The sequence below is a fragment of the Topomyia yanbarensis genome, chromosome 3 (assembly GCF_030247195.1).
Source record: "Topomyia yanbarensis strain Yona2022 chromosome 3, ASM3024719v1, whole genome shotgun sequence".
Taxonomy (NCBI): domain Eukaryota; kingdom Metazoa; phylum Arthropoda; class Insecta; order Diptera; family Culicidae; genus Topomyia; species Topomyia yanbarensis.
The window spans coordinates 142867626-142886955 of NC_080672.1; the positions used below are offsets into that span (position 1 = coordinate 142867626).

The window sequence follows — 19330 nt, forward strand, 5'->3', positions numbered from 1 at the left end:
AGAAAACGGGGGAAATTTATACTAGCATTTGAAAAATGTGCACTTGTTGAATATTAAATTGTTAAGAAGTCTTGCATTGGGTTGCATCTCTGGCTGAAATCTTGGAACACTTATTTCTTCCGGCTTTCTGGTACAGTTTCTTCGAGTTTTTATATTTGTTTACCACTTACCCTGATCAGAATCAAAAAACAACATTATAATAGAATACAATTTTTGTTTAAAACTGTTATTAAGCTGGTCTGGTCAGTATTTAAGATAACAGAAAATTATAACACGTGTCAACACGAGATATACATTTTTGTTATGATTTTCTGATCGGAAAGGAAAACGTTCTATTCTTAACAAGAAATTTAAGGTGGGAAAAAATTCTTCTTTTTCGTATAGTTCTAGACACAGACCCTCAAAAGGATCATTAGAATCGCACTCCATTTCAAGCAAGAGAGCGTAAAGATTTAGTGTAGTCGATGGCGTAGGGTTCGTAAGCATTTTTACGAAAGAGCGCTTAGAGGGTCCTTAAAGAGAACGTTTAGTATGCGGATCTATTTTTCAACCTCTACAGATTGATCGCAACGGATTGATCAGTATAAGAAATTATTTTCCTTTACATCCTAATACCAAAATAGTGACGCGGAGTCCCAAGCCTCAAAATTAAGAGAACCCCATCGATTGGTGCTATTAAGTTGGGGATCATATCAAGTTCTAAATGGTTAGCCCTAGATTCAATTGTAAACCGTAAAAAGTTAAGTATCTGAATAATAAACACCTGAAACAAATCGTGCGTATTCGCTAGTTTTCTATTCAGTATGTATTCTTTTTATTTTTCAGTGTTTTATTTTCCGCTTTCTGTTTAACATAAACATATATTTTTCGCTTTTGCTATAGCACGTGTATTACCATTTCGAAAATATGCTTTCAATTTGTAAACTTGTGAAAACAATCCATCCTCCACTTAGCTTATACTGTATGTATACGATTAGTTACTATTTGGTAATCGGAATAATCTACTACATATTCCAACACTATTCCACTTTGTTCTTCGATGTTAGATCTAAACAGTTGGCATTAATTTCAAACTGCTTGATGGGATGCCCCTTGAGATAGGCCTGCGCGTAGAAATTTCCAAACAGAACAATGAAGGAAATCATGTAACCTATCAGGGTGTAGTGCATCCACAGGGGGAACTCACAACCGGTGAGGATACCGTTGATTCCGAGGAGCATGGCAAAGGTAAACTGAATCTGTTTACAGGGTACAAAATGAGTATATCGTTAGAAATGGCCAGATGTGTGTGTTTTAGCTTTCTGATTTACCAATTGTAGCATGGTGAGGTACTTCTTCCACCATAGATATTTGTTCATGTGAGGTCCAAGAGCAGATACTCCGTAGTACGTGTACATTAGAACGTGAATAGCTGAGTTGACCATAGCAGGTAAGAAGGCTGGAAGATGCCAAAGGGTTTCCAAATGAAGTAAACATAAATAAGCTATACAAGAACATGTAAAAATACTTACTGCTACCACTGGGTACCCATTTAACACCGATCCACCAGAACGAGAACATGGTGCTATGATGATATACATGAAGGAACGTCAACTGGTTGTCCTTTTTGCGTAGAATGAAGAAGAATGTATCTGTAAACTCCAACACTTTGGAGAAATAATACCACCAAACAGCTCCAACAATCTGTTAAAAAGAAATATCTCGCGTTAAATTGTGTAATCACATCCTTGAACTCAGAATCCCAGAAATCGGGCAGATTTTTAAGAAAAAATGTCCTCAAAATTTTAAAAATGTCTTCACAGCATCTCAAATGTATTCAAAATGAAGACATGTCTCCACATCTGACATCGCTGGTTTTGGTACAGAATCCGGTACATATTTTTCTATATGAAAGTACAGATAGAAAAAAAACTTAAACCGGTACAGATTTATTCGTGGCAACACTGGTTGCAATATTCAATAGGGGTGTTACAATACTTATTATATGATTCCAAACTTTAGACGGGTAGTGTATGAGTTAATATAGTATCCTGGGATCCGGATATCCAGGGGCATGCCCTGGTAATGTAGGCACCAACATTCTTGGAATTGTATCAGAAGTTCGTATCATCTCGTTACGAGAGCATATGACCTCGGAACGGTCGTTCGCGATCTAAGGGGAGCCTGTTACGAAGTCAAATGTTTCTATTACGATAAGATTCAGTCTTCTAGGCAAGCCAGTGGCGTAGCCAGAAATTTGGTGACGAAAATCTTAGATTTTTCAAAAAAAGTTGGCGGGTCTATTGATGACATTTAATCTGTAGGCCGCGATCGACTGGGTATTACCGTGTGGGTACTAGCGAAATGGGAAGGTGTGAGCGGGCCCTACCGTAGGCAGAACTAAACCTGTCGCAGGTGTCAGTTTTGTTGGGTGGCGGACTACGGGACAGGTTAGGTCAAGTTCAACGAGTGACCCAAAAACACCACTTTACTAACAAAAGCATGAACTTCGAAACCGTAGCATTGGAGGAGCTTTGATAGACGGGGCAGAAGGTGTGTAAATGCGGGGATCGAGCGACGGCACAAGAGCTAGGCAAAATGTGTTGTGTAGTGTGGATCAAAGGCCATTTCTTCAACTAGAGCATTATCAATATACCTGACCTCATGAAGCCGAGAAAGATGCATTTTATGCGCAGCTGTAGCATGTCTATGATAGCTGCCTATGGCGGAATGTTTAGCTCGTCATCGGTGACATAAACTGATAGGCCAGGGGCATTGTATAAACCAGTTATCGCAAAGGATAGTCTGTACACTTTATAAATAATGTGCAGAAAATCTCAGGATTGATAAGTATATTATGACGAGCACCTAAATTGCGAAGCAGTAGACGACAAGAGTATTGCAATAATTAGCTTGAGAACGCGCGCAGTCGATGACAGATTCCGAATCTACCTAAGATTCATGAAAAAATAGGACGGTTGAACAGCTGGCAATGATCAACTGTCATGTGAGCTACTCAAAAATAGTGTAGAGGAATTGTCTAGAGCACTCCACTGGGTGCTTTTGAATATCTGGAAGGAGGAGATTTCACCGAAGTATAGGAGGTAGGGAGTAGTATGTCCTATCTATAAAAATGGTGTTATGCGGGATTTTTGCAACTAATTGCCGATTAATCACATTACTGAACTGCACTTGTATGCAAAGGTGACGTAAACGCCATGCAGTATATTTTTCAGGAAATCAATTTTCAAATCTTGCATGGTGCGGGTATAAGCTTTCGCCACTTTGATTTTCGCATTTCAACAGGTAATTTTTTATTTTCATTTGAAGTCGTTTGCACTGAAAGATGCGAGTTTCCGTAGTGAACCTTAAAATACGAAAAAGTTAAATTACTAGAACAGTAAACGTCATCTACAAGGTGTTCTCCCAAATTCTTTGTTGCCGCCTATAACCGTTAGTAAGGGAATTCGTAGTGCAATATGGCCCAAAATGCACAAATACGGGTTGCATTCATATCTTCAACCAAGCTATTTGCAGTAACATTCTTGAAAACTTTGCTGAAGACACTAAGTCTCGAATTAAATTTGATTGGAATTAGTAATGCATCCAACTGGAAAAAATAATCAACAAAATTATGCTGCTAAACACTAAACCTCCAAAACCTGAGGGTCTCCAAATTATGGAATCTTGGCGCCATTCAATTCGATACCCAAATGTACATCATAAATAGCGAAAAACGTGAAAAAATTTCAATTTTTTTTATTACCAGTCTTAGCTAGTGGCACTTTATACAAATGCTCATAAAAACCGATTCTGACCTGTTAGAGACAAGCGTAAAACGCCATTTTTCATCAGTTTCTATGTAGGCGTTTTCATTGAGCTATTTTGCTTGATATTGACATGATTTATCAACTATAGGATCCTCACTAAAATATTAGTTACAAGATCCCATTCTCACAATTTACAAAAAGTCCCCATAAAGTTTAAAATATTAGGTTCTCAATGTGATGAACAGATAATAAACTTCCAAAATTATTATTTGAATATTTAATAAACTAGTCAGTATCAAACTTTTTTTTCTTCAATTCAAATATTTTGGTTTAGAGGGGGTTTTAACCCCCAACCCCCCCCCCCCCCTTGGCTACGCCACTGAAGCAAGCTAATATTCAAATATTCAAATATGAAACCTTTGATGAGTATTTTAATTTTATTTATTGGTTAGACGTGTTAGATGAATTTAAAACCTGAAAACATCAGATTTATACTCAGAGTTCCACATTAAAAATGTTTAGCCCTTCAAAAAAAAACTTCGTTTTTAACTGCACACATGTTTAAGAATTTTCCATTGTAATAAGAAAAACTTGAAAGTTTAAATCAATAACCATCCAGTACAGGAACAAAAAAATTAACTCACACTTTGATTTTATGTAAGGAAACGCTTACGAATTGAAAATTGGCTTCTCTATTTACTTGCAAGTAAAGCAGGTGGTTTTTTGCAATGAAACGGGTGAGTTTGTCGTGACATCAGGTTAACTCATATTCCCCCTCAAAAAGCTATGTAGCATGTCATGACTCCGTATCCCCTGCCGTCACACATTAAACACGCAACTCCCCTTTGCCCCATATAATGTTGCGTCATTTATGGATGGACCCTTACAGAATTGCCAACCAGTGAAGTGTGGGTGAGACGCCGTACAATGACCCAGAAGAGTATTCGTATCAAAAAGCTGGCCAAAAGTATTAATATAGTTTGTTCCACGAAAAAGATACGGTAATGAATGAAAACCAGTGTAATAAGATGTGCTAAGTAGTTTTCATATGGAATTATATTGTAATTATGTTTGTATGCATCTTAAAGTGCGGTTGTAGCTTTCTGTAACAGCTCTCGAATGATTCGAAAGCGTCGTTCCGAGCAAAGGAGACCATTTTGCTGCGCGTGATTCGTGTCCCGTCTATTTCGTTCAAAACGCTGTATCTCTTACAATATTTGGCATAAACCGCTTAAATTTTGCACAGATCAAGGCACAGATATTCTCTGAAAGTAGACTAATCGATTAAGTATTGTCGTTTTGTGCCTATGAAACACAAAATGGCTGAAAGTGGCAGCAATTTTACTCTTGATTCACTTGCTGGGACACTGATTTATCAAATGATATTTAAATTTGAGGTGAGAAATGGTGAGAACATAAGTAAATATCACTTTATAATACCAAAATATTTTGGAAATATTGTACAATATGTTCAACTCGATTATAACTGTCATATTCATTGAAATATGTGGTTAATTTCGATTTTTGAATATACATACCCATGTATGTAGCAGATCCTTTAGAAATAGCCGATAAATACATGAATAGATGGTTCTTAGATACATGAAAGTAAATATCTTGACTTTTTTGACGAGAATTCATCGCTTTTATTTTATTCTTATTCTGCCGGCTCATGCAGGTTCTAAATGAAATAAATAAATCAAACAAGACTTCCAAATTGTGTAGTAGCTATCCAGGAAACCAGTTATGTTGGATTAGAAGCTATTGCACGAGTTTGGAGTTTTCGCTTTTGACCAGCTTTTTGGTTCAAATACTCCCCTGTGCATGGCCTGAAACTGAAAAATGGTGAACAAAAGTATTTTTTAGCTTTCGTTAAACTTTTAATGATTTGGTGTCTTCAGCGTGAAAAAACACATTTTTTTGCGATTTTTTTCATCTCAATAACATTCTGTAATTTTTCTATGCAAAAATATAGACAAGCGACTCGGTGACGAAGCTTTTTGTAGAACGTCTCAGAAAAAAACAAGATTTGCGGTATTTACTGTCATTCAAAAACTACTTATCCGTTTTACTTCAAACATTGCATACACATTCTATGTATAAAATATCTAACCCCTACGTAGAGATAATTCTTCAATTACGGGGATTTTTTTACTCATAAAATGTCGGAATCGCTATTTTTCCGAAAAATTTCGCCATATAAATAGTAAAAAAACCCCGGTGTTCATATAATGATATTCCAAGGTGAAAAAATACATTTTACCGACGCATCCTCCGCCATCGAGTGCGGCATCTCATCCGCAATTTTGATGCGGCATCTATTTCAATTGTAGGGAAGGTATGCCGCACGACGGAATTTTTCTCTGAAATTATAGATGACCGGGTTCATAATCGGAATGCATTCTAAAAGGACCCAGTTATTCAACTCATACGTGCACGATTTAAAAAAGTGGGACTCTAAATGGTACTGAAAGTTTTCGGTACTCCGCGATGTAGCTGGGCGCACATAATTATTATTAATATTTTTGGGGGTTAATAATAAGGATTATTTTACATCTCCAGTTGTAATTCTTCGAAAACAGACTCGCAATAGCACATTACCGTACTAAAATCAACATGCGAGATATACATAGTGAGGTGTCTCACCCGAAGCGGCATCTCTCCCGAAATTACCATATAGAGAGAAACTATTAGCGCACTAGCTGGTATTGGGCAAGCTTTACGTTTTCTAGCACGGTTACATACTTCTGAATGTTTGGTTTCCAGATCACAGTTTGTTTGATACGGCAATTATATCAAACGCGTACGCAACATTCAGCTCTTAGCGAAGCTTAGGGCCGGCGGATAACGTGGGTAGTATGAGTAGTAGTACTCACTTGCAAATAACCGAGTGGGTAATTACCCACTCGAAATGTTGAAACAATTCAAAAGTTTGAAATCTGTCGCGCATGTGTCTCGGGCACGCGTTGCGCATATTTGAAAAGATCGATGTACCACAATTTCATGTGCACAAACGGCACAAACGCACCGCAAGAGATTTAATGTGAATGTAATACAAGCATGTGTACTGCAAAAATGGGACAAATCCCTATTACTAGAGCCCTCGCCATTAGAAGGTTGAATAAATGCAATAAACGATATCACTGAATACTGAAATTCAGTCAACGAACGGGGAATTAAAACGAAATTACATGTTGCTATGAAGAAGACCTCGAGAAACACGACAAATTAAGATCCTTGTACAAACTGCCACAGTTGGTAGCGACATCGAAAGCTGTAGGACGTGATTAAAACAGAAATTAAAAAACACGCGTGGTTCAGTGGCATACCGTGCTTTCATCTCTTGCTGCGACTGTATCACTGGGAAGTATGCCAGCAATAAATTTTGATTGATAAATTATAATTGCAGTTGACAGAGAAGGAGATCGAATCAACAGAACAGCAATGCGGTTTGCTTCACGGAGCCACGAACCTTTCCGAAATGACGAAAAGGGTTATACGTCGATATCATACCATACAGTCTGAAAATTTATTTAATATTTCGTTGAAAATCATTCAGTGGTGCCGTCTAGGCACTGTGGTGATGAAAAATATAAATGTAACTCTCATTTTATTGAATCACAATTAAATGAGATAATTGAATTTGCCCAATTATGTAAAATCACTGGGTGATATTTATATATTTCATCATCAGTGTGACAAGATGGCAACACTGCATGGTTTTCCGCGAAACATTCAACAAGCATAGCGAACTTCTAAGCTCGAATTTGAAATTTGTTAAAATACGTGCAACCACCATGTTGAAGACTAATTTTCCCATAATTTTCCGAGATAATTATATTGGAAACGGTGGAGACGGGGTCTTTTTTCGCGTTTTTAAACTCGCAATGTTTTTTTATAGTACAGTGTTGTGTTTGCACCTGATGTTTTGTGGCTATTGGGAACGAATTGTGGACGTTATTCCCGGGTGACTCTCCCCCTTCCAGCGGAATCGCACCGGAAGATGCTCTTGAAATTTCACACGTCACCTGGAAGCGCACACGGAATGTCATTTGAAGCTTTTTTAAACAAGATTTTAGGAACTGAAAAGTCTTATTGATAAAGAGGTATGTTTGATGTTCAACGGCCTTTGGAGTGTTTGACGATAGCGCAGATCCGCTAACAAAACTACAAGAGCCCCACTGTTGGGAACGTGCAATACTTGCGGCAGCTGTGGATGCTTCTTAACCCTTTCATGCCCAACTTTTTTCTAGTTCATGTAGGGTTTCAAAACAATTTTTCCTTGAAAACGGTGGGGTCAAGAAACACGAAAAGCCTATTTTCATAAAGATAGGTGCTTCCATGGCAGTGCTAGAAGTTGGTCAATTTTTACCTTCTAATGCTCAATACGGCCGTCTAAATTGATAAGTTTTATTAGTTTTCAATAATATTGCACCACAACGAAGATATATGAAAAAATCATTTTCCGTCGTCAACGTAAACTGTTCCTGGCAGCACTGCTACATCGGAATCCAATCAGACTAATTGCAATAACTTCAGTTCTAGAGCTGATCTTTGTAACTGTTAATACTCAAATTAAAGGCAATAATCGCATTAATGAGCCTTACTTGTTTTCGAGACCAAATCTCGCCTCAATCAAAAGTTATAGCTGTTTAAAAACGTTGTTGTCCACAAACAACATGGGCATGAATGGGTTAACGTTGGTAAGACCGTTTTAATTTTTCATTATTTTCTCCCAGCCATGTATGCAGCAAATGTCAAAAAACAGTATGTAATAACCTGACTGTTAATTTTATGTGTTAATGTCAATGCCAGCTGCATCACAGAAATCTAAAAAAAAATTTGAGAGAACTGAATGGAATGCCGTTGGCAGGATGTTCCGTGATGTGTACGCTGATTAAACAAATTTGTTACATCCGTTATGTTATTTATATGCATTATGTTTGTTATATGTATTCATTATATTATTTGTACGCACTACATCCAACGTAAGTATTAGCTCATTTCATTAAATCCAAAGATTAACAATAGGTTTAATTATTATTTTCCAAAATGCATTATCTCTATCATTATTATACTAATTATTATTTTCATTCATTTATCCGTATCATAATATAATACAATCATGAATATAATCATAAAATCACATTATCCTGCTGTCTTGTTATCTTGTGATCTTCCGTTTTGTTAAATGTTCTGGATTCTGAACATTACAACACAAAAAAGTAACAAAACGAGCACAAGTCGCTTCATGCGAAATTAACACAATTCATCACAATTCACGTCATATTACTGAAGGTTTCGTATGGAGATATTAAAAAAACGCATCCCTCTAGGGAACGGGCATAGCGTAGTTGGTAAATCGATTGCCTTGTACGCAGCTCACCTGGGTTCGAATCCCAACCCAGCACATAGGGTTAAAGATTTTTTTAAGAGATTTTTCTAACCCGAAGAGACGAATGACCTTAAGGTAACCTCTTTAATCGACATAAAAAACCTTATTTCTGAAGTGTAATTTTATTGTATTTTATAGATACAGCATATATTATATTAAACGCATACAGTTTTTACAGTTTTATGTATATAATCAATGACTTCCAATATATTTACTATTTTCAAAGTATTCTATTTATTTAATTCACCATTTAACCCTTTCATGCCCAACTTTTTTCTAGTGCATGTAAGGTTTCAAAACTATTTTTCCTTGTATACGGTTGGGTCAAGAAACACGAAAAGCCTATTGTCATAAAGATAGGTGCTTCCATGGCAGTGCTAGAAGCTGGTCAATTTTCACCTTCTAATGCTCAATACAATTCTCCCAGAATAATTACAATAGTCCAATTACATGGAAAACGTAGCCAACGACAGTCTAAATTGATAAGTTTTATCAGTTTTCAATAATATTGCACCATAACGAAGATATATGAAAAAATCATTTTCCGTCGTCAACGTAAACTGTCCCTGGCAGCACTGCTACATCGGAATCCAATCAGATTAATTGCAATAACTTCAGTTCTAGAGCTGATCCTTGTAACTGTTAATACTCAAATTAAAGGCAATAATCACATTAATGAGCCTTACTTGTTTTTGTGAGCAAATCTCGCCTCAATCAAAAGTTATAGCTGTTTAAAAACGTTGTTGTCTACAAACAACATGGGCATGAATGGGTTAATTAATTACATGACATATTTCATTTATAGAAAAGAAATCAGTAGGTTCTGGACGAAAGAGAACGCAAATTTTTCATGTGTTGTGTTTTTATCAATGAAAAAGTTTACAATCAATGTTCAATGTTCAATGGAATTCAAGAATAAAAATACTACCAATAACACTAGATGGAGCCGCACAGATGATCGGAATAGTCGAAGACTTCGCCGGGTAATATATATTTTGGATAATAATTTGGTGATCTTTTTGAATATTTGTATATGCTGAAGAAGGGCTAGAGTCCTAGGAAGGCTGCGTTTTAAAGTAGACGAATTTCGCGCTAAATCGTATTCAGAGTTGGCATCACCCTCTCAGATTTTAATGAAACTTTCTGTACATGAAGACTTTGTTATGAAAATTCACTTTGGATACTTTGTTTTTCTAAAAATGAACAAGACTGTCTTTTTTTACCATTTTTTTACAATGGCTATAGTCTAAAAATGACAAATCCTACAAAAAAACATGTTCTAGGAGTGATTTTCACAAAATTAGTCAAATTTTTGAATACAAATATTGAAATAAGTCTTCATCTAGTCATACACTGAAAAAAATAGATTTTAAAATTTTAAAGTCGTTTTACAAAAAATAACATATTTGATTTCGATGAAATATTGTTCCAAGATAGGTAATTCTGTTCCCTACCTACCGTCAAAAATTCAAGGAAATTTCAATTCAAAATCAATTTCACTTTCAAGGAAAAAAGTTATTTGAAAAAAACTTTTCCTTGTCCAAACTGAATTTTTTTCAGCATATTTTTATCGAAAACTAAACCAATGAAAGTCATAATCATCTCAGAATCCAATTTCCCAACTGCTAGTTGCCTGATACATGCAAAAAGTATCAGTAACGAATTTGGTATATATTCACAACAGCCTTCGTCTGATCTAGCAGTTTGGGAATCATGTTATGAGTACAGTACAGTACAACCTTCGCTCCATTTAGCGTACTATCGAATCGTATGTACTATCAAATCACATAAATATTAATTTTTTACGTTTAATATTGAATGAAACTTTCCAAAAAATTATCACCAAATAAAATTTATATTTATCACCAAACTCATCACCCTATTAGTGATAAACTGTTCTATCACCAAGTACTAAATCTTAGAATGTTATGGTTTCCATCAACCAGGATGGTTGAAAATGGACTGTAAAAAACATTTATTTGGTCTCCTACAGTTCCTAGATTTGGTAGCATAGTCTTGAGCATATCCCCAAATTTATTAGGATTTTTGCAGGATTTTATTAAATTTCATAGAACTTCTTTGAAGTTCTAGAACTATCCTGAATCTCTGAAATTTGTAAGATTTGCTTGAAATTCATAAAAATTCCCTGAAGATTTTCTTGAATTTTTGATACGTAGGAATTGTTTTTTTGCATATTTTATTCGTGTAATAATAACAGGGCAATTTATCAAACTTGGTTCAAAAAGCAAAAGTTCCCGTTTTGTGGGCGCGATAAAAATTCTTCTCAGATACATACAGGATTTCGGATTGTGTTTTATTCCTTTAACTTTTTGGTCGTCAATGAACTTCAAAAACCCCGAAAACGGATATTTAAATATATTTGCAAAGGCGATATGACTAAATTTAAATTATGCCGGCATATGAGCTAAATCGGTACATAAACCATAGTTTTTGACTGCACAAGAAAGGTTTTACTGAGCTAGGAAATATTTCTTGAACCACACCAATATGGTGCAAACTTTTTTTTTAATCCCGCTCACAGGAGAAAATACTCATTAAGATATGTTTTTTCAGCTCTATGAATACTCCCAGCCTCCATCGAAGTCGCTAGTCGGTCGAATCTCGCCCATTCCATTCCAAACATTGTATTTTCTAGAATGTATGGGGTTGAGCCCTCCAATTATATGTACATAATGTTTGAAGATCGTTCATCAAAAACCGTCTTATCATCGTTCTAGATATTAACCCTCAAAAATGCCTAAAATTTTACAATTTTCCTTAAAGTTAGTAAGACTTCTCAGAAGCTCGTGGGACATGCCATACCTAAAGCTTGAAGAGGTTTTTTGATATTCGTCACGTTTATAATTCGAAATACTTCGCTGAAGTTAATTGTGAGTTTCATGAAATGCATTTGGCATTTTTTTAAGTTTTTTTTTATAAAATCAAACGAACAAAATGTTTGATGGTAGGTGTTCGTACTATCGAGGCAAAATGTACGTACTATCGAGGGTACGTACTAACGAGGTATACCTGTATCATGTTTTACAGTTAAATTAAATAATTTTAAAATTCTGTTATATTATTAATATAACAGCTTTTATAGTTTAGTCAGTATTTTTGTTTCTGAGCATTTAGATTTTATTCAACAGAACATCTCCATCTCCCTCGATAATTGTTGTAATTTTCTATAGGGATCGTAGCACTTTTACGTCTAATTGGGTTCATGAAGTTTAAATGCACGCGTCATGTTATTTATTCTGGTTTAAAAATAGTCTGTAAACCTGAATTTATCTGCTCTGGTAGAACTTACCCTCATTTCTGGACCACTAAAGCTCTGTCTGCATGGCTCACAAATATAGCTATACCTCAACTGTATGGAACCGACGAACAGTTGAAGACAAATATACAGATTTAGTAGCGCCATCACTAGGTTATACGGTATGAGTATCGAACTAAGGTCAAAAGGCTTCCGACTGTAATAATGGAACACATTTTATCAGGTTTTACCTATTTTAGTTTTTTCAAGAATTGGCAACTTACTCTTGCATTAATTTTGGGCCGATCCGAACCACGGCAAGGTAAGCACACACGCACAGCAGGGTTGGCACAGGTGAATCCACTAGTAGCCACCCTTTCGTCCGAGGATCTGCCAGTGTGAGAGTCCACTCGTAATATCCGAAGACGTCGTAGAAAGGGATACTATCGGTTTGATTTGACATTTTGAGTTAGGTTGATAGCCTGTAAAGAGGAGATAATTTGTCGGTACAAATAAAAAATATAGGAAAACAATGTATTACATTTCAACTACTTCCGCAGTTGCGATGTTGTAATTTATTTTTCATAAGTGAGAGCTCATTCATTTGAATCTTAGTACATTGAATTTCATGTGTTAAGCCCTGTCATGGCCAATTTTCCCTAGCGCATATAGAGTTCCAAAACTATTTTTCCGCAACGCTGCACAGTGGCACGACGAGTGACAAAACCCCAAAAATCAATGTCTTGTAATTCTTTTGTAGATATTTATTTTATTTTTCTCTCAGTTTGAATAAAGATATCTCAAAATTACTGTAATCGGATGAAAAATGAATTTTTAACATGTCGTTGAAGCAAGTGATGTTGAGGATTTCTGTTCAATTCAATTCATTAGAATTTTTAGTACCTTAGAGTTTCAAATGGCGATATCTCAAGAACTACACAGCCGATTGGAGCAATGTTAAGCTCATTGGAAAGAAGAATGCATATGCTAAACTATAAATGGGAGATTTTTGTACAAAACTGATTTACGTTTGTTCTGCATCAAAAAAATCCAATTAAAAAGTTTTATATCATATCACTAATTTATCTTTATACGTCTTCCAATTTTTGAGATGGTCTCCCATGGGTCACTTATCATGAATCTGACTCAAAATTTATTGTAGTTTCAAGATATATAGGGCTCATCTTGCGCATTTCTGCGCCGAAGTTGGTATATCTATGTTTTTGAAAATACTCATGTGGAGACGCCCTGTAGCTCATAAATCTCCTTACAAATTAGTTGCCTATACAACATAATATTACTGAAAAATTAGTGATTTTTACTAGTTTTGTCAACCATTTCTGCTATCCGATGAGATTAGCTACTATGATTAATGTTTATATTAACCCTTTAACGACCAACGCATTCAAATGGGTTTATATAAAATTAGTCGAAAAAATGAAATATGGAATATCAAAACTGATAGCAGAAATGGATTCAGCGACCCAAAATTAGTTAAAACCCCAAGTTTTAGCCACATAGACCAATTTTTTATAATTTTGTCACAACTTTGTATGAACAGGTGCCACTGTGCGCTGTTGAGGTCAAGGAACACGAAACACCTGCTTTGATCAAGATATGTGCTTCTCTCGAAAAGCTAGAAGCTGCTCAATTTTTGCCTTCCGAGGCTCAATGCAGTATTCCTAGATTGTTCATAGTCCAATTGAACGGGAAAAGAGATCCATCCATAAGATTATCATAAACATAACATAACATCATCAGGAGTTATGATTTATTAACGACCATGTTGTAGACTTGTGTGGAAAACGCAACTCCTATCGGCAGAAAGCAAAAGATTCTTCACATTTTCTTTCGATCATGTTCATGCCTCCATAGTCCTAGTTTTACGTTCTAAGTTTATAACTGATTCGCTCTGGAATACCTATTCGTTTTTCAATTTCATTGCTTTCGTTTCTTTTAGGCTTAAATTTGTCGATAATAGCCAACAAATTCAATACAGTTTTTGTTGTGTTTCTGTTCAGGTATAAGGAGGCATGTGACCAAAAATCAAAAATTTCACCAACTCAAATTGAATTCAATTTTATACTGAGAGCCTATTCATACTTTAAGTAAGAAAATCCTAAGAGGTGGTGGTTCGCGTTCCTTGTAACCTATTTTTCTTGGGCGATTCATCAACAATGTCTTTGAAAATGAACCACCTTGATTAGGCTACTATTTTTTCAGTTTACTACAAAAAAGTAATTTTCATTTTATAATTTTCAAAATTGCAAACATTTTATCGCATTTAGGGTTGCCACCCCTCCGGGTTTGACCCGGAGACTCCGGTTTTCGGGAGCGATCTCCGGGCCTCCGGGTTTCATATCAATTTCTCCAAGTTTGGTGGGAAGAAAAAAAAATTCATTTTTTTTAAATTAATTGATTATTTATAAAATATTTAAAAAGTCAAAGTTAACTATTACTTTGGTTCAGATTTATTTTGCCCGACTAACCCTTCATTTCAAGGTGACGAAGATGAGTTCACCAAATATTGCTGGTTTCTTTCACAAAGCAATGAATATAAAAAACAAATCAAATAAATCAATGAAAGTAATATTTCACTATATGCTACAATTGAAATCCCACCAAGTCGCTCAAAATGATGTAACAAAGTCATTTTGCTTTAATTTTACCAAATCACTTCACTGTTAGTGGTGCTTATCACCAGCTGCACCAAGGAATGGCAGATTTGTTCTAATCCAGCTGACTAGGTCAACATCAAACGAGTTCTTCCCGTGTTGTTGCTACTCCTCCAGTGACCCTTAACTGTTGGCTAGGGAGGTGAGTTTTGCCTCTTTGTTGTGAACTCTGGTGATGAATAACCGACACCACATAGTGCTTCCAATGTGATGCCGCAGCTTCCTTTGCTCTTCTTTTCCTGTTAGTTATGGAGGAGAGCAATGCTCGTTCGACTTATCCTCCGCAGCGAGAGTAGCTGGTGCTTTTGTATTCTTTGGTCGGGGAAGTGAAATAAAGTGAAAATTTTACAGCTTTACTGTAACGTAGTAATAAAAATCGATTAAAGTGCTCTAAAATGCCGAGCAATCGCTTTGATTCTAATTTCCGTCTAGTTCCACTCAAAATCTACCACCCCCCAGGTCAGTGAAAATCTCCGGGTCAAAGTCTCTCCAGAGGTGGCAACCCTAATCGCATTAATTTTAAATGTTCGTTGATTTGTCGTTATTGTTCGTTGGCTACCGGGTGATGCCAATCGAGCTGACATTTCTTTGGACTAGGCAAACTGATTTTTATGTTTGTTTAGTGTGTATTTCTTGCGTGTTTTTTGAGAAGGGCCAATAAGCATGTTGTCAAAATTCACTTTGAGAGAAAATTGCGGACAAACCGTAACTCACCGAGAATGAATGTTAATATTTTATGAAAGAGAAAAGTTTTCTCTTTCGTTTGTTGCTGTGATTTATAATCGGCGATTAATGGTTTGTCCAGAATTTCCCCTCAAAGTGAATTTTGACAGCAAGGCCCTTTTCAAAAAACGCGAGATTTGACCAACTAGGGAACTATCGAAAAATACGATCACTCCGGGAATAGATTGAAAATCACCTTAAATAACACAAAATGTTTTAAAATAAGAAAATTTACATAGAATGCTCGAAAACATATCGCCCACAACTTCTACAAAACAAAATGTACTGAATGGGTCACGATTCTTTATTAAAAGTTGCGACTCTTAAAAAACTCTGCTGTTGAGCGACTTAGGGGAATGTATTATTACAACATTAAGAACGGAATAATTTTTATAAAAGTTTCCTATTTCTGTGGGCATTAATCGAAACCAGCAATCAGTTTCAAGACCTCCTTCATTGTTCACTTCCAAGCTTACTGAAGTTTCACACAGAATCGAATGCCTTCAGTTCAGAAGTAATATAAATTAATTCGCAAACAAAAGCATTTATTTGTTATGCATATGTAAAGGCAGATTGTGATTTCATCTGAAATAAGAATGTGACATCATCTGAAATAACAGAAAATAACTGAATGATTGCGCTACATCGGACGAATGAAGCATGATGGTCCTAAAAAGATGGTAGCAAATACAGTGAGCTGTAGATGCGAATCACATAAAAATAAATAAGCGCAATGCACATGCACACTTATTTGTATATATGGAATATCTACTCCAGATCAAAATCAAACAGATATTTCTTCAATTTTCCCAAATGAATCACTTTGATCGATGTCAAAGTAAGCTCAGATGGCAAATTTCACATATTTTGGATAATTTAAGAGCGCCGCTCGCTTCGCTTTTGACAATGGTACTATGGAAAAATATGAGGAAAAATATATTAAATGCTACAACTTTTGAAGTAGTACTCGGAAAATTACAGCATACATAAGACATTTCGTCCCAAAAATCTCCTAATCCAAATAACTATTCTACTCTATACTACAAATAATACATTTTGTATATAAAATGGTTTCATAAAATGTCAAGTTAGAACGTAAGTCGATTTTTAGTTAAATTGTGATGAGCCTTGGTTCGAAACTGAGTTAAATAAATGGTTTGCCATTAGTTAGATTTGCAACTAAGTCAGTTTTAGCATCAAGCAAATACTTCATACTATATTTGAGACACCTTCATGTAATGCTGGACTTCTACATCTTCCACCAATAGAAAATGTCAATTATGAAGCTTGTGAATGTGAACCTTGATTTTTTGCTCACTAGCATACGATAACCTACTTCAAATTGGTTTCTTTTGACTCAATGTCGGGGTATCATCGGATGAGGTAAACTGTGTTAAAGGTAGTTTTTATTTAACCACGGCAAAAATCACAACACATTGATAGGTTTCTTATATTCAATCTTGAATTGAATAAACTTAAATTTAAATTTATCCAATTAAAAGTACCTTATTTCACGAACTGAGTCAAATCTCACGTTTCGTTTTTTAAAATACTAATAAGAGACGCAAAACTCAAAAGTACCCAAACTTAATTTAAAGGAACTGTTTTATATTTATGAGCAGCGTCTCTTGTCAAAACCAACAGTTTTCCTAGAATACTTTCGTAATCACTAGAATTTTTCAATAAAGTCGTCCCTTAAGGACAATTATTAAGCCGTGTGGTGTCCGGCGGGCTGAAATCTTTTTGCACTATTTCAGCCAAGAATAGAACCTCTGGGAACTGCTCCCATGTCGTAAGAGGCGACTAACAACATGCTAGGAGTTCCTAGGTCGAGGTATTGCTCCGTACCGAAGACTTAAGGAGTTCCTAGGTCGAGGTATTGCTCCGTACTTAACCTGGACGGACCTTAAGGTTTTACATCATAACCTTTATCCATTCTGTATTTAGTGAATCACTGACATATAGCCACCTTTTCTGATTCGCTATTCTCGATTGTGTTCCTACGTTTTAAGTTTCTTCTGGCGGTTGTATAATAGCCATAAAGGACGAGATCTAATTCTACACTAAGTAACAGCATATATCAATATACCGGCTTTTCCACGCCAAGGTTTAACTTCCCGTTTTAAAAAAAAAGTAAACTTTCATGTAGAAAATTTATTGAATTGGCCTAAGATGGAGCTGTCGAATTGCACAAAAAGTTTTTTATGTGGCAAGCGATCTGTAGATCTGTTAAATTTTGTATTATATTTTTATTAAATCTGGAACCGTCCACCGACAAATCTATATTTACGAATACCTTCAAAAGTGACTTCTTGAGGTCTCATGAAGGCCTGACACTAGCTTTATAATACTTTTACTTTCGTAAACAGTGCTAAATATCTCAACATTCCAGAACTTCACTTTGTCAGAAATTGTAGGGCCATCGGAAGCTAAATTTGGGTGTTAGTTGATGTGATGGCACGGTAAGGGAACACGTGTCTGCCGGTCGGCAAACTTTTCTTTGGACTGAGCAAACTAATTTATATGTTTGTTTATGGTTTGTTTTACCAACGGGGGAACTGATCCAAAGAGCATTCAATGTGCTTAGGGAAAACACATGGCCTTATTTGAGTGGAATAATGACTTCAATCATGTATAAAGTTTGAGAATTGACAATTCGCGAGAGGGATCGGGGACCGGTAAGCAATTACCTTCAGTTATGTCAGCACGAATAATAAGTGTTTTGCTGTCATGTTCATTGGTTAGCTTTCAATTAAGCCTTTACGCGAGTCTAAGTCTATTGATGGCATTTGGTCCTTAGACCGGCGACGACTGGGTGCTATCAACCTTCTGCCAATAGTAGCAGAATGAGAGGGTGCGAACAGATCTAGCAGAGAAAACAATACCGTAAAAATGAATAGTTGTTGGGAAATCAGCCCCAATAAGACTTTAATTTGATTAGTATCGATGATCGCGGGTCAATACGTACTGAAAATTAGCCGCGTCTGTTTTAATGAATCTAATTTCAAGTTCCGATTAGAGCTGTGCGCCGCCGCGCCACGCCGCCGCCGCCGGTAAATTTTAACAAACGCCGACGCCGAACGGTAAACCGGCGGCGCGCCGCCGATGCATTTTTCTCACGCCGACAATTCGCGAACTCGAAAATCATTGACTCATAATTTTATCTACAAATCTAGGAACATTGTCTATGGTCCAAATATACGACATTAACTGATTCATGATTTATCACATATTGATCTTTATTTGGTATTAGTGGTTGTGAATTAGATCACAAAATTAACAAATTCTTGATATTTTCTCGAAAATCATTACACGACATTCGGAATATAATTCATGGATCCATTCTTGCTTCGCAAACAATTATAAGGAACTCAGACTATTATTCATGGATTATTCGCTCTGCTCTTTGGTTTTGAAATTTCTATGTGAGCTATTGTGCACAATTGCTAGCAACCAGTCTCATAGGCGCGAGTATTAGATACAAGGAAACTACTAGGATCTGTAACCCTGTTATTCTTTTGCTAAGATTCAG

The 19330-nt window shown here is 36.0% G+C and overlaps 1 protein-coding gene across 3 annotated transcripts in view; it reads right to left on the minus strand.

Moving 5' to 3' along the window:
- Window positions 1-321: 321 nt before the first annotated feature.
- Window positions 322-19330, minus strand: part of LOC131689015 (elongation of very long chain fatty acids protein 4-like) — a 295570-nt gene continuing 276561 nt past the window's right edge. For 2 of the 3 annotated variants that reach the window (XM_058973740.1, XM_058973741.1), the window contains exons 2-6: window positions 12685-12882; window positions 12455-12617; window positions 1512-1683; window positions 1311-1438; window positions 322-1238 (exon numbers count right to left, since the gene is read on the minus strand). In XM_058973740.1, the coding sequence (XP_058829723.1) occupies window positions 1020-1238; window positions 1311-1438; window positions 1512-1683; window positions 12455-12617; window positions 12685-12863 (861 nt within the window). In that variant the 5' untranslated portion in view covers window positions 12864-12882 and the 3' untranslated portion in view covers window positions 322-1019. The remainder of the gene's footprint in view (window positions 1239-1310; window positions 1439-1511; window positions 1684-12454; window positions 12618-12684; window positions 12883-19330) is intronic. The other variant, XM_058973739.1, reaches the window with a different exon arrangement.